The sequence below is a fragment of the Poromitra crassiceps genome (genome assembly GCF_964638095.1).
Source record: "Poromitra crassiceps genome assembly, chromosome: 16".
NCBI lineage: Eukaryota > Metazoa > Chordata > Actinopteri > Beryciformes > Melamphaidae > Poromitra > Poromitra crassiceps.
Window position 1 is genome coordinate 1,241,072 of NC_139645.1, and position 14,607 is coordinate 1,255,678.

The following is a 14,607-nucleotide window of genomic DNA, read 5'->3' on the forward strand; positions in this document are numbered from 1 at the left end:
ACAGACAGACAGACAGACAGACAGACAGACAGACAGACAGACAGACAGACACACACACACACACACACACACACACACACACACAGAAGAACAGAGTGTTTGAAGCTTGGTACCCAGTCTGACATAGATGTGGCTGAGGATGCGAGCAGGCAGGACCTTGATGGGCAGCACTTCTGATACTGTCTGGACCTGGATGCCATGGTCCCTCAGCAGATCCTGGATCTCCTCTGACTCCGCTACAACACAAACTGGACAAGACACAGACACACACACACACACACACACACACACACACACACACACACACACACACACACACACAAGAAGGCCATTAGATCCTGCTTTTGAAGCTGAGGGAACTATTTTTGTTGGCGGAGGAATAAATAGAGAAATCATGTACGAGCTGTAGAGTTGACCGTAGTAAAGTAGACAGACTGCAGTTAATTAGGCTGATTAGGCTACATTTTCAGCAAAGCAGAAAGCTGAGGGAACTATTTTTGTTGGCGGAGGAATAAATACAGAAATCATATATTTTCTCCGCTTTTTGTCATTTTTTTAATCAGCTTTGTTTAATAGAACTGTTGTATAAAAGCAATATCACACTCGAGGTCGTGCTGTTGTTGTCTAATATTGGCACTGCTGTGATTATCTTCGGCACTCGGCCTGCGGCCTCGTGCCTATGACCGAATCACAGCAGTGCCAATATTAGCCAACAACCGCACTCCCTCTCGTGTGATATTGCTTAAATATACTTCAATATACCATATATACACCATATTAGACAAGTCAATGCAGTTGTTTCAGGTTAGTAACAAATGCATTGGTCCTTGTTTATTTTATTTGGTTTTGGTTAATCATTGTACAATCTTATCTTCGATTTTATTTGTGGTTGGATTGTTTATCATAATGTTTTATATTTATTGAGTACCTGAGTTTTAAACATCTTTTTAAATTTGGTGACAGAAGTGCATGTTTTTAATTATTTGTCGAGGTTGTTCCATAAGTGTACTCCATTTACAGATGTGCATTTGCCTTTAGTGTTGGTCCTTGCCATGGATGTCTTAAAAATACAAGTTCCCCTGAGTGCATAATAGCGAGCCATAGACAAGAGTGTTTTCCTCATGGACGTCTTGATGCTAGTTGCTATGGCAGGTGTGGCCAAACGTCATGATATTATATTTTTCTGTATGTGGCTCACAGCTCAAAAGGTTTGGCCACCCCTGTGCTATGGGATTTAATCATGTTGATTTCTTCTTTTCCTTTAATTTTCCCTCACAGATTTCCCCCAGTCTTTCTGGGATTCAAACCAGTGACTGTCCAGTCACAAGCCCATTTCTCTCTAGGCCAGGGGTGGCCAAACTAAACTACAGCCCGCGGGCCAACTGCGGCCCGCTGTCTGTTTTTAAGTGGACGGCCATGAATTTAGAAAAAAAAAAACTTTTTTCTTTTTGCTAAAAGTTTAAAACGGAAAACGGAAAAAGAAAGAAAAAGAAACGGAAAAACAAAACAAAAAACTGACTCCCCCCATTTCATTTTTTCAATTTAAAACCATTGAAAATGGGTTATACTTGAGTACCCTGACCTGGTCTATTTATTTTTAAACATTTTGAATACTGAATGAATGTTAAATACTAATGTTATGTTAAATTATCTCTGTCTTAACCTGTTGGCACAGGAAAAGAACATTTGAAAACATACAGAAATACCCATTGTAATAGGTGACTATGAAACTATGTGTCATGTATTTATTTAGGTAGAAATTAATTTTTTTATGGCACAAGGGTTTCCTGGTACAATTTATTTTGCCACGAAAACTGCCGCGCTTAATATTGTTTGGCCCGCGACTCCTTATATTTTTCTGTATGCGGCCCACAACCCAAAAAGTTTGGCCACCCCTGCTCTAGGCTCAAGCTTCCCTCAGAGAGACGACTGACACAAACCTTGCACCACAACATCGGGTTTGAAGTTAGTGGAGAATCTCCTGTTGAGTGGATCTACTTCCCCTGGTGCCAAGAAGCCCTGACAGCACAGAGAGAGGAAGAGAGAACAATGCAAGCGGCTCTACTGTTGGTTTACGTTTAGGAGCGACATGATAGTTTCTCTATAGCTGCATGTCCACTGGAAAGCACTCCTCAAAAACAAGTGTGTGGTGTCTGCAGGGGAGGATCTGAAAATGTAACTCCGTGGAGGCCTCCTCTGTGCCAGTCAGTTCAGAGGCCATGATTTGTTCATTGTTGCTATGTTAGTTGGTTACTAGGGAAGTAGTCTATTCCAGCTAACTGACAGCTCTCTGCAAACACCCCGCTGCTGCTGCTAAAACGCTGTGCCTCTGTGGAGAGAACGGTCTTGCCATGAACACTGGTCACCCTGCAGAAACCATCCATTTGGCTTTACAGGAGGGCTGTGCAATAAGATCGATACGGCAATATATCGCGATATTTTGCCTGACGATATTGTATCGATATTAAAAAATAATAATAAGAAAATTGCAGGCCATGCCAAGCCAGGCCGCCGGGCATCTGCATCTGGTGATTCCCACCCCTAATCGATACTGTATCGATATTTCCCATATGGATGTTTTTGCACAGCCGTGTGTTCAGTGACACAATAAGAATACTTTTTATTTCAGTGCGTTCAGTAACTCACTCAACACTCAGTAGTTTTGACTAAATTTGTCCACTAAGTTATCAGTATAAAGTGATGTACATATACACTACCTGGGTGGTACACAGTGTGTTGTATCTATAGCTCTATTATTTAATTTTGAGTAAATTGTGTAGAGTATTGCAATATATCGCAATATGTATTGTATCGCAATGTATCGTGATACAATCGTATCGCGACACATGTATTGTGATACGTATCGTATCGTGAGGTCCTTGCCGATTCCCGACTTGTTCAAAGAGCAACAGGTTAGCGGATGTGATAGATATCATAATTACATTCCCTCAAATAAGTTGTCAAACGAGTATTATTTCTTTGTGACAAGCAAACTTTTTTCACCGTCGGAGTTTGACGAGGAAATGCGCTCAGTACGAGCGCCGCAGACCCTCTGCCAACAAGTAACATTAACCAGCTGCTATATTGTGGAAGGTCAGTCACGTTCTAGACCGGACGTGGCACCCATAATGTTTTTACAGCAGGGCATTCTAAAATAAATGACGTGGCACCCATAATGTTTTTACAGCAGGGCATTCTAAAATAAGTGACGTGGCACCCATAATGTTTTTACAGCAGGGCATTCTAAAATAAGGGGGGGGTGTGTTGTTAATGTGCAAAGCATTCCTGACAATCTCTAGCTGAGAATGTTGTGTTGCTAGATGCTAGCTAACATAAGAAGTGAGTGTAAAGGAGCGGTCATCAGCTACCTCGGCCAACAGAGAGCCCAGGATGTAGAGCGACTGTCCCCACATGTGAGGCAGCTGCCCCAGAGCCACTCTGTCCACTGTGTGGGGGCTGCTGGACTCCTCCTCCATCTGCAACAGGCAACACACAGGTACACCAGCTCGTCCAATCACATCAACACACAGGTACAACAGCTCGTCCAATCACATCAACACACAGGTACACCAGCTCATCCAATCACATCAACACACGGGTACAACAGCTCGTCCAATCACATCGTCACACAGGTACACCAGCTCATCCAATCACATCAACACACGGGTACAACAGCTCGTCCAATCACATCAACACACAGGTACAACAGCTCATCCAATCACATCAACACACAGGTACAACAGCTCGTCCAATCACATCAACACACAGGTACACCAGCTCATCCAATCACATCAACACACAGGTACACCAGCTCGTCCAATCACATCAACACACAGGTACACCAGCTCGTCCAATCACATCAACACATCATAATGTGATGTTTATTCTCACCTTTTAAGGGCAACCTAGGCAAGATGCAGCAAGTAGGCTTATAACCTTGTTAAAAAAAACTGGTCTACTGATTTTGCTGCTGAAACTCTTGTCTTGTCAATGTGGTACATTGTAACATTGTAACATTGTAACATTGTAACATTGTCTTATCTTAACAGGATACCTTCTCATGGGGTACAGCATAGAGTTCAGGGACTAGTCGGATGCCATTCTTCCCTCTGATCAGAATGGCGTCCAGAGCCTCACGGTACTCCTGCACCTGCACAGCACAGCACACACAGGGAATGTGTTTGTCTTTATAATCACTTTGACATGCTGTTAGAAGTGGCTACAGGCCATAACACATGCTGCTGGTTCTATCACCTGCAGGTGGTCTCCAGTGAAGATGCCGTCCAGAATGAGATAGGTCCAGAACACCGGCCATTCACATTCTATATTCTCAAACAGCTTGAGCTCTGCCGGGTCGTAGTGCAGACGAGACGGGTCCTGAGAGACACACAGCTGCAAACTAGCACCTTACGGCTCACATTCTATCGCACGTATAATTAATCAATATCATTTAAATATATACATACTGTAATAAAACCACATAAAACATAACACTCGACTGAAACGGACGGTCACTACAGACTAGAATAAAAGCAGGAGAAATGTTATTCTTTAAAAGGCGATCAACAATTTTGTTCCAAAAGGAATTAAATCAGATTCATAATAAATTTGTCTATGACATCAGTGCGCCTCCTCCTTCTCATTTCATCATTCGGGTGTGGCATGTCTATCTGCTATTATGCAACATCAAGTTAATTATATCCTCTCACACTTTCATTTTCTCGGCAGCCATTATTTGAATAAATCAAAAGTGCATTACCTCTCTAGGACAACGATACCCGTCCCTGATAAAACGGCAGCAGCCATAGCGACCCTGAAAGTACGCGGAAGAGTAGACATTTTATGATGACATCATTTGCGTGTACATGAGAATAGAATAGAATACTGAATTAGATAGTGTTTCGGTGCACAGCAGGTCAGAATGAAATGTGAGTTTCTTGTGCTCAGACTGCACCTGCAGTTTGCTTATGATCTCAGACTTGGTGATGGCCACCAGGTCAACGTCATCAACAGCGAAGGCAGGGAAGGAGATGACAGACAGAAGACCGGCGTCAATCTCCTTGGAGGTGGAAGCCCTTGGCAGCATGGAGCACAGGATGGACTGTGGAAAAGACACGGGAAGGTGGAGAGGAAGAGAGGCCAGCAGGTTTTGATTTGATCATCTTTATTTCGAACATGTAAAAAAAAAACTGAATTTAAAAATAAATAAATAAATAAATAACAACAAACAACAAAACGAAAGCAAAAACAAATGAACAAAACAAAACAAGAATAATACAATCAATTTAATAAGCAAGCTTTGACAAACAACGCAAATTAAATATTACATGTTCGAAAATGTGTGTATGTATTAATCATTTTATATCAAAATGCAGGATGGTTGTTGTTCACATCCAGAAGAGAAATGTATTGTATGTGTATGAATATATTTATATACAAGGCCTTGATTTTAATATTACTATATTACGGTACATTTATTCAGTTGTAAATTAGCAAGCTATGGAGGAACCAAGATCTCATGAATATTTATTACTCAATATTCCTTGCATAAAAACCTGATTGGGTAAAGAAGTGGAAGATTTTCAGAAAACTCTGAGATTAGACCGCCGTCTTCCCTTTCATTATTTTTTAAATGTTGATATTGATCAAATTGATGAAATGTTGACCTTTTTAGTAATGTATGTATTATGTAATCACTTTTAGTTTCTTCATGTTGTCATCTAATGTTTGTTGTATGAAAGTGAGTGTATGATTGATTTGTTGTGTAGGTCTTGCCACTTTTTGTTACGACTTTTGTACTCGGCTCTCTCTCTCGAAAAAACAAAACAAAAATTGTGATGAGATTCATCTGAATAAATAAACAATTGAATGATTTTGCACAGACATTGTATTACGATTCAAATTTCGCAATGATGAGATAGAGGCGGGGCCAGCAGTACCTGACAGTGTGATGAGATAGAGGCGGGGCCAGCAGTACCTGACAGTGTGATGAGATAGAGGCGGGGCCAGCAGTACCTGACAGTGTGATGAGATAGAGACAAGGCCAGCACTACCTGACAGTGTGATGAGATAGAGACAAGGCCAGCACTACCTGACAGTGTGATGAGATAGAGACAAGGCCAGCACTACCTGACAGTGTGATGAGATAGAGACAAGGCCAGCAGTACCTGACAGTGTGATGAGATAGAGACAAGGCCAGCACTACCTGACAGTGTGATGAGATAGAGGCGGGGCCAGCACTACCTGACAGTGTGATGAGATAGAGACAAGGCCAGCAGTACCTGACAGTGTGATGAGATAGAGACAAGGCCAGCACTACCTGACAGTGTGATGAGATAGAGACAAGGCCAGCACTACCTGACAGTGTGATGAGATAGAGACAAGGCCAGCAGTACCTGACAGTGTGATGAGATAGAGACAAGGCCAGCACTACCTGACACTGTGATGAGATAGAGGCGGGGCCAGCACTACCTGACAGTGTGATGAGATAGAGACAAGGCCAGCAGTACCTGACAGTGTGATGAGATAGAGACAAGGCCAGCAGTACCTGACAGTGTGATGAGATAGAGACAAGGCCAGCAGTACCTGACAGTGTGATGAGATAGAGGCGGGGCCAGCACTACCTGACAGTGTGATGAGATAGAGGCGGGGCCAGCACTACCTGACAGTGTGATGAGATAGAGACAAGGCCAGCAGTACCTGACAGTGTGATGAGATAGAGACAAGGCCAGCAGTACCTGACAGTGTGATGAGATAGAGACAAGGCCAGCAGTACCTGACAGTGTGATGAGATAGAGACAAGGCCAGCACTACCTGACAGTGTGATGAGATAGAGGCGGGGCCAGCACTACCTGACAGTGTGATGAGATAGAGACAAGGCCAGCACTACCTGACAGTGTGATGAGATAGAGGCGGGGCCAGCAGTACCTGACAGTGTGATGAGATAGAGACAAGGCCAGCAGTACCTGACAGTGTGATGAGATAGAGGCGGGGCCAGCACTACCTGACAGTGTGATGAGATAGAGACAAGGCCAGCACTACCTGACAGTGTGATGAGATAGAGGCGGGGCCAGCACTACCTGACAGTGTGATGAGATAGAGACAAGGCCAGCAGTACCTGACAGTGTGATGAGATAGAGACAAGGCCAGCAGTACCTGACAGTGTGATGAGATAGAGACAAGACCAGCAGTACCTGACAGTGTGATGAGATAGAGACAAGGCCAGCAGTACCTGACAGTGTGATGAGATAGAGGCGGGGCCAGCACTACCTGACAGTGTGATGAGATAGAGACAAGGCCAGCAGTACCTGACAGTGTGATGAGATAGAGGCGGGGCCAGCAGTACCTGACAGTGTGATGAGATAGAGACAAGGCCAGCAGTACCTGACAGTGTGATGAGATAGAGACAAGGCCAGCAGTACCTGACAGTGTGATGAGATAGAGACAAGACCAGCAGTACCTGACAGTGTGATGAGATAGAGACAAGGCCAGCACTACCTGACAGTGTGATGAGATAGAGGCGGGGCCAGCACTACCTGACAGTGTGATGAGATAGAGACAAGGCCAGCAGTACCTGACAGTGTGATGAGATAGAGGCGGGGCCAGCAGTACCTGACAGTGTGATGAGATAGAGACAAGGCCAGCACTACCTGACAGTGTGATGAGATAGAGACAAGGCCAGCACTACCTGACAGTGTGATGAGATAGAGACAAGACCAGCAGTACCTGACAGTGTGATGAGATAGAGACAAGGCCAGCAGTACCTGACAGTGTGATGAGATAGAGACAAGACCAGCACTACCTGACAGTGTGATGAGATAGAGACAAGGCCAGCAGTACCTGACAGTGTGATGAGATAGAGACAAGGCCAGCAGTACCTGACAGTGTGATGAGATAGAGACAAGGCCAGCAGTACCTGACAGTGTGATGAGATAGAGGCGGGGCCAGCACTACCTGACAGTGTGATGAGATAGAGACAAGGCCAGCAGTACCTGACAGTGTGATGAGATAGAGACAAGGCCAGCAGTACCTGACAGTGTGATGAGATAGAGACAAGACCAGCAGTACCTGACAGTGTGATGAGATAGAGACAAGGCCAGCAGTACCTGACAGTGTGATGAGATAGAGGCGGGGCCAGCACTACCTGACAGTGTGATGAGATAGAGACAAGGCCAGCAGTACCTGACAGTGTGATGAGATAGAGGCGGGGCCAGCAGTACCTGACAGTGTGATGAGATAGAGACAAGGCCAGCAGTACCTGACAGTGTGATGAGATAGAGACAAGGCCAGCAGTACCTGACAGTGTGATGAGATAGAGACAAGACCAGCAGTACCTGACAGTGTGATGAGATAGAGACAAGGCCAGCACTACCTGACAGTGTGATGAGATAGAGGCGGGGCCAGCACTACCTGACAGTGTGATGAGATAGAGACAAGGCCAGCACTACCTGACAGTGTGATGAGATAGAGACAAGGCCAGCACTACCTGACAGTGTGATGAGATAGAGACAAGACCAGCAGTACCTGACAGTGTGATGAGATAGAGACAAGGCCAGCAGTACCTGACAGTGTGATGAGATAGAGACAAGACCAGCACTACCTGACAGTGTGATGAGATAGAGACAAGGCCAGCAGTACCTGACAGTGTGATGAGATAGAGACAAGGCCAGCAGTACCTGACAGTGTGATGAGATAGAGACAAGGCCAGCAGTACCTGACAGTGTGATGAGATAGAGGCGGGGCCAGCACTACTTGACAGTGTGATGAGATAGAGACAAGGCCAGCAGTACCTGACAGTGTGATGAGATAGAGACAAGGCCAGCAGTACCTGACAGTGTGATGAGATAGAGACAAGGCCAGCAGTACCTGACAGTGTGATGAGATAGAGACAAGACCAGCACTACCTGACAGTGTGATGAGATAGAGACAAGGCCAGCACTACCTGACAGTGTGATGAGATAGAGACAAGGCCAGCAGTACCTGACAGTGTGATGAGATAGAGGCGGGGCCAGCAGTACCTGACAGTGTGATGAGATAGAGGCGGGGCCAGCAGTACCTGACAGTGTGATGAGATAGAGGCGGGGCCAGCAGTACCTGACAGTGTTCCACTTCATCGGGCAAAACATGGATGACTGACTTTGGCCCGCCATGGGCACCAAAAAGATCCAGCTCATCTATGGCCTCTAGAGCTGCCTGCAAGCCCCCAAAATACACACAAACACACACACACACACACACACACACACACACACACAGTTTTCAATTCTAGAAAATACATGCACCTACCTTTCAGTTCTTTAATAATATATAGAGTAAAATGATAGAGGTTGATCAATCCTGCACAGTTGTGATGTGTAGTTGTGGTACCTTAGCCATGCCTACAGAGCTGCCATTGAGCTCAGGAATGCCCTGGTTGGTCTTGTCCCCTCGCTCCCACATTCCATAATCCTGCAGAGACAAACGGTCATGACAGCACAAAAACACATGTAAAAAGTGTATTTTTATTATTATTATTATTTTTTTTTTACAATTCTCTGGCGAACCACCATGCGGAGACCACTGGTGGTCCGCGGACCATAGTTTGGGAACCAATGCCCTAGGTGTCTGCCTCTACCTCTTACCGTACTTACTAACTGGAACTCACCCTCCAACTTCTGGAAGTGCCACTTACCGCTACTTTGTAGGCAGCCTCTATGTAGAAGACCAAGTTTTGAATGAAGGCGACCTCATCCAGGTTGGAGATGATACGAAGACCTGCATGCAAACGACACACAAATGTGATAACAACAAGACAAAATAAGTTAAGTTAAGTTATCCTTTATTTATCCCCTTGGGGAAATTCATCCTCTGCATTTGACCCATCCTCTACTAGGAACCTTCCTAGAACTAGGAGCAGTGGGCAGCCACTGTGCAGCGCCCGGGGACCAACTCCAGTACTTTCGCCAGTACCTTGGTCAGGAGCACTGACAGGAGTATTAACCCTAACATACATGTCTTTCTTGATGGTGGGAGGAAACCGGAGCACCTGGAGAAAACCCACATGGACACGGAGAGAACATGCAAACTCCACACAGAAAGGACCTGGGACAGACCGGGGTTCGAACCCGGGACCTTCTTGCTGTGAGGCAACAGTGTTAACCACTGAGCCACCGTGCCGTCCAAGTAGCCTGACACAAAAGTGTGCTTTGGCAAATGTTACTCTTTACTTTTTTCTCTCTACTTTCTTTGCGGTCTTTCTGCCTACCTGAGGCAGTCATCTGTGCCAGCACCAGCAGGTAGATAGAGGTGGCATCCACCTGGAGGTGGCCCCACTGCTCGTCCCCCACCACTGTGGCACAGGTGGGAGTATGGTATTTGGCATGCAGGCAATCCTTTGTACTCTGGGTCTGTTTGAATTTCTCAACCTTGTCCACCTGAATGCACGCACATACACAAATACACATACATGAAAACACATACACAAATACACATACACGAAAACACATAGGCATACCAACACTGACAGGTGTTACTGAAAGCATGGTTCTCTAGCGCTTTTTTTGGTGGGGGGTGTCAGGTGAGATCAAAATGGATTATGGCAAGATTAGAACAGGAACTCCTTTTGCAAAAACTGAAATAGCTGAAGGTTTTTTTAAACTATAAAATGTCAGTTTTGTATGCAGCACCTACTGACAATTTACCACAGCCTTTAAAATGTACTGCCACATAAGATGGTCTGCATAAAAAAGTAGGCTATTCAAAATGAGGTAACTGAATAAATCAATCACTCACTAGCAGCACATGAGCGCACCTTACCTGCCTCATCATGCACTGTAGAAGTCCCTGCATCAGTTTCACCACACTCTGAAACAAGAAAGTACCATCACATAAACAACACAGACCACACTCTGCCAAGAAACCAACCACCATCACATAAACAAGATCACAGATCACAGATCAAACAAAACAACGGGGTCAAAGGTCTTCTATTTGATGTCCAGTAGCCTACTTTTCTGTCATTAGGATGGACAGGAGGCGAGAGCTCTAAGGAAACCTGGCTGTATTTGTGATTGTGTTTGGATGACTTTCTCCCACTCTCCCTCTGCATCTCTTCCCATTCCAGTATGTGTGAATTCAAATCACAATGCAAGCGTGATCAATTCCCGCTGATTTTGAAGATCTGATATCAATGTCAGCCAAATCGGTTGTCTGTGCGACCTGCCACTGGGTTTGGCAATAATTCAGTATTATCAATTATCATCTTTTGATATAATCATATTGTTAATGAAATAATTATATTATATATATTTTATGATACACATTTCTGTTGTACTAATAATCAAAAATAAGTAATACTAATTGTGTGATTAAATCTCTCACATTAATTAAAATCCCTCTGAAATAAGATCTGAAACAAATGAGGAAATGTTATGATTATAATTATTTTTATTAGCCTATATACTTTATATGACCATGCAGTTCAGTGCAATCAAGAACAATTTGAATATTTAACATGTCATTTTGCATAATTATATTAGCAGAGATCATTATATATTGATATCAAAATAATGTCTTATCTTAGAATTATCATGATATTAATTTTGTCCAACTGCCCAGCCTTATCTGATGGAATAGGATGATAAAAGCCACATTTTCACCTTCAGACACAAGCAACAAGTGTAATCGTAGCATAGGTATGTCTAATATATTCACATGAAGAATGGTAATTATTACAGTATTATTGGCTTCTCCTCATAGTGACTAAGTGGAAATATTGAAGCCAACACACTCAGAAGGCAGATCAAACAGTGGTGTGCACACTGACCCTCGGCCTCTCTGTGACAAACACACCTGCTCCAGTTCATAGGCCTTGGCCTTGTCTTCGTCCCGGTCTGCATTCTTGCGGTAGGCCATGCCCAGTCCCCACACAGCCAGGACACTATAGACATTATCCCTCACCCAGGCATCCCTCTGCTGGCTGCTGGCAGGCAGCAGCCCTGTCACTGGGTTCTGTAACACACACCCATGCACACACACACACACACACACACACACACACACACACACACACACACACACACACACACACACACACACACACACACACACACACACACACACACACACACACACACACACACACACACACACACACACACACACACAGTGCAAAGACAGTGATTGGTCCTAACATCTATCCACAGTCTGGGCCACAGTTTGATAGCCTGGGTAAACCCAGCCCCCACGTGACCTGCTCACCCTGCTCACTAGTCACAAGTGTGACTGTGACTAGTGAGCAGGGTCTGTCTGAGAGCAGGTCACGTGGGGGCTGGGTTTACCCAGGCTAACAGTTTGAAGCTTGTGTTTAAAAGCAGCTGTTGGCAGTGTGCCTCAGTGTGCCTCAGTGTGGACAAAGGGGTGACCAGATAAGGTGCATAGTGTTGCGGTCCTCAATGTTCCAGGGGTTGACCTTTGCTCAAGGCCTTGTTTATTTCTATGCTGCAAACACTGGCTGGAGCAGAACACAGATAGATATACACACACACACACACACACACACACACACACACACACACACACACACACACACACACACACACACACACACACACACACACACACACACACACACACACACACACACACACAGGCTCCATAACATCTGGATATTTTAACATGGTACCTACATGCTCAGCCTTCCAGCCTCCCTCTTTGACTTGGCCTCACACACATTTTTTTTCTTTCTTTCTAACAAGGTTTAGTTTGTCTTTGTATGCAGCATTGAGGGCCTCAGGCTGGTGGTGCTGGTAGGTTAGACTGTGTAGAATAGGTTGGATGTTGTCTTGCTAAAAAGTGTGTCTGTGTGTGTGTGTGGGGGGGGGGGGGGGCGTGTCTGTTGCTCTTCCTGATGTTGGTCCTATATCATTCTTCTATGATATATTAATAGTTGATCAGTTAGATTTAGTTAGGCCCATTCTCTGTAAAGTCCTTTGACACATTTAAACAAACTTGAATTACACAGAACCATGCAATTCCAACATCAACAACAAACGTCAAAATCAAAATCAAAGATCAAAATCGGGTAAAGGGGGTACTTGAAATCAGGGAAAGGGCTAGTGAAAGGAGGAGTATCAGTTCTGTGCTGATGCTATGAAACACCATAACAGAGTGTGGACTTACCTGGAGACACAGGATGGTCTCCTGGACCAGCCTGGCATAGCCATCGAGCCGTACTCCTGAGTTACTGCGGCTCCTCATCCTCCTCACGCCTGATCACTGCACACACAGGCAGGGGGGGACTGTCCAATTCCGTCCGTACGTGAGCTGCTAACCTACCAGTTGCACATCTGCAGCGGTGACACTTGACTTGACGCCCCGGGTCCGCAGTTTGCTAGTAAAGCTCGCTACTGTAGCTACAGTAGCATCCAGTCGACATTGGTGTTGTTACAGTCACACCCACAGCCTGTATTCCTCTGAGTGCAGTATTATCGTCTGCTCAAAGCTATGCACGGTTAGCCCCTAGCTGCAGATGCTAATACAGGCCGTTTCTCTGGAAGCGATTCATTTGCAGGGTGAATGTTGGAGTGGCTGTGAGCAATTTGACAGCCATCGTGCAAAACAAAAATATTCACTGTTGTTTTATTAATGGTCTCCAGGGGGCGCCAAGTCACCTCTTCACAGGCTCTGTTGTTGTCGTGATGAACGAACGAATCAATCTTCTTCTTCTTTTGTTCTTCTTCTTTGGGTTTTTATGGCGGTTGGCATCCTTAAATGTTGCATTACCGCCACCCACTGTATTGTAACAGCTTTACAATTTAAACTATTACACTACAGTGTCGATTTAACTAGTACCCACCCCAAATTGCTACCATTCACCCAATATTAGTGTGAACCCAAAACCATTTGACTAGTATTTAACGATTTCCGTCAGGTCAGGTCTTAAATCATGGTAAGACAATGAAACTAAGGAAACACACGAGACAAGATTAAAATTAATATAAAATAGGCTACAAGAATAGAATAGAATAGAATAGAATAGAATAGAATAGAATACAACACAAATGTGTCCCATTTGCCATCTCATTTACATTTCAACAGTGAATAAACCACATCGGTTTATGCTTCTGCATCCGTTCAGGTTCACAGCCATGGTTGTTCACAGCATTATCTATGTCTATGGTTCACATTCACACATCACATAAGCACAAACAGGAAACCAAGCTATGTCAGGAATAACGGAATTTCTAACCGAATCAAATGACACAGCAGTGGACGTTTCAACCGGCCAGACTGAGCGAAGAGATGTATGTTGGCGTCTGTAGAATTGACCAACCCCTTTAGCTTCAACCTGGAGGTTGAAGCTATATTCACATGGAAGGACCTGGAGTCATGTCACCCAAATTCAAATATTACAGGTGAGCACATTGAGCACACACAAAATATCAATACTTCTGAGAATCTTGTAAAGCCGGAACCATTAAACAATTGTCAGACAATTTTAATTCTTTGAAAATGGAGTGTTTATTGGTTGGACCTAGATGACAATTTTTTTTAAATAATAATAATAATAATAATCAATAAATCAATAGCCGATTTAATGGTAGAGGCTTAAAAACTGATTTGATACAC

The 14,607-nt window shown here is 44.3% G+C and overlaps 1 protein-coding gene across 1 annotated transcript in view; it reads right to left on the reverse strand.

Moving 5' to 3' along the window:
• Window positions 1–13,236, reverse strand: part of LOC310791166 (phosphorylase b kinase regulatory subunit alpha, liver isoform-like) — a gene marked incomplete at its 5' end in the record, with an annotated part of 43,550 nt that extends 30,314 nt beyond the window's left edge. The window contains 14 exons of the mRNA XM_083652859.1: window positions 114–248; window positions 1,941–2,019; window positions 3,369–3,476; window positions 4,055–4,150; window positions 4,255–4,377; window positions 4,760–4,813; window positions 4,955–5,101; window positions 9,094–9,192; window positions 9,367–9,447; window positions 9,671–9,753; window positions 10,244–10,412; window positions 10,795–10,842; window positions 11,830–11,988; window positions 13,159–13,236. Of these exons, the coding sequence (XP_083508985.1) occupies window positions 114–248; window positions 1,941–2,019; window positions 3,369–3,476; window positions 4,055–4,150; window positions 4,255–4,377; window positions 4,760–4,813; window positions 4,955–5,101; window positions 9,094–9,192; window positions 9,367–9,447; window positions 9,671–9,753; window positions 10,244–10,412; window positions 10,795–10,842; window positions 11,830–11,988; window positions 13,159–13,236 (1,459 nt within the window). The remainder of the gene's footprint in view (window positions 1–113; window positions 249–1,940; window positions 2,020–3,368; window positions 3,477–4,054; window positions 4,151–4,254; window positions 4,378–4,759; window positions 4,814–4,954; window positions 5,102–9,093; window positions 9,193–9,366; window positions 9,448–9,670; window positions 9,754–10,243; window positions 10,413–10,794; window positions 10,843–11,829; window positions 11,989–13,158) is intronic.
• Window positions 13,237–14,607: the final 1,371 nt, after the last annotated feature.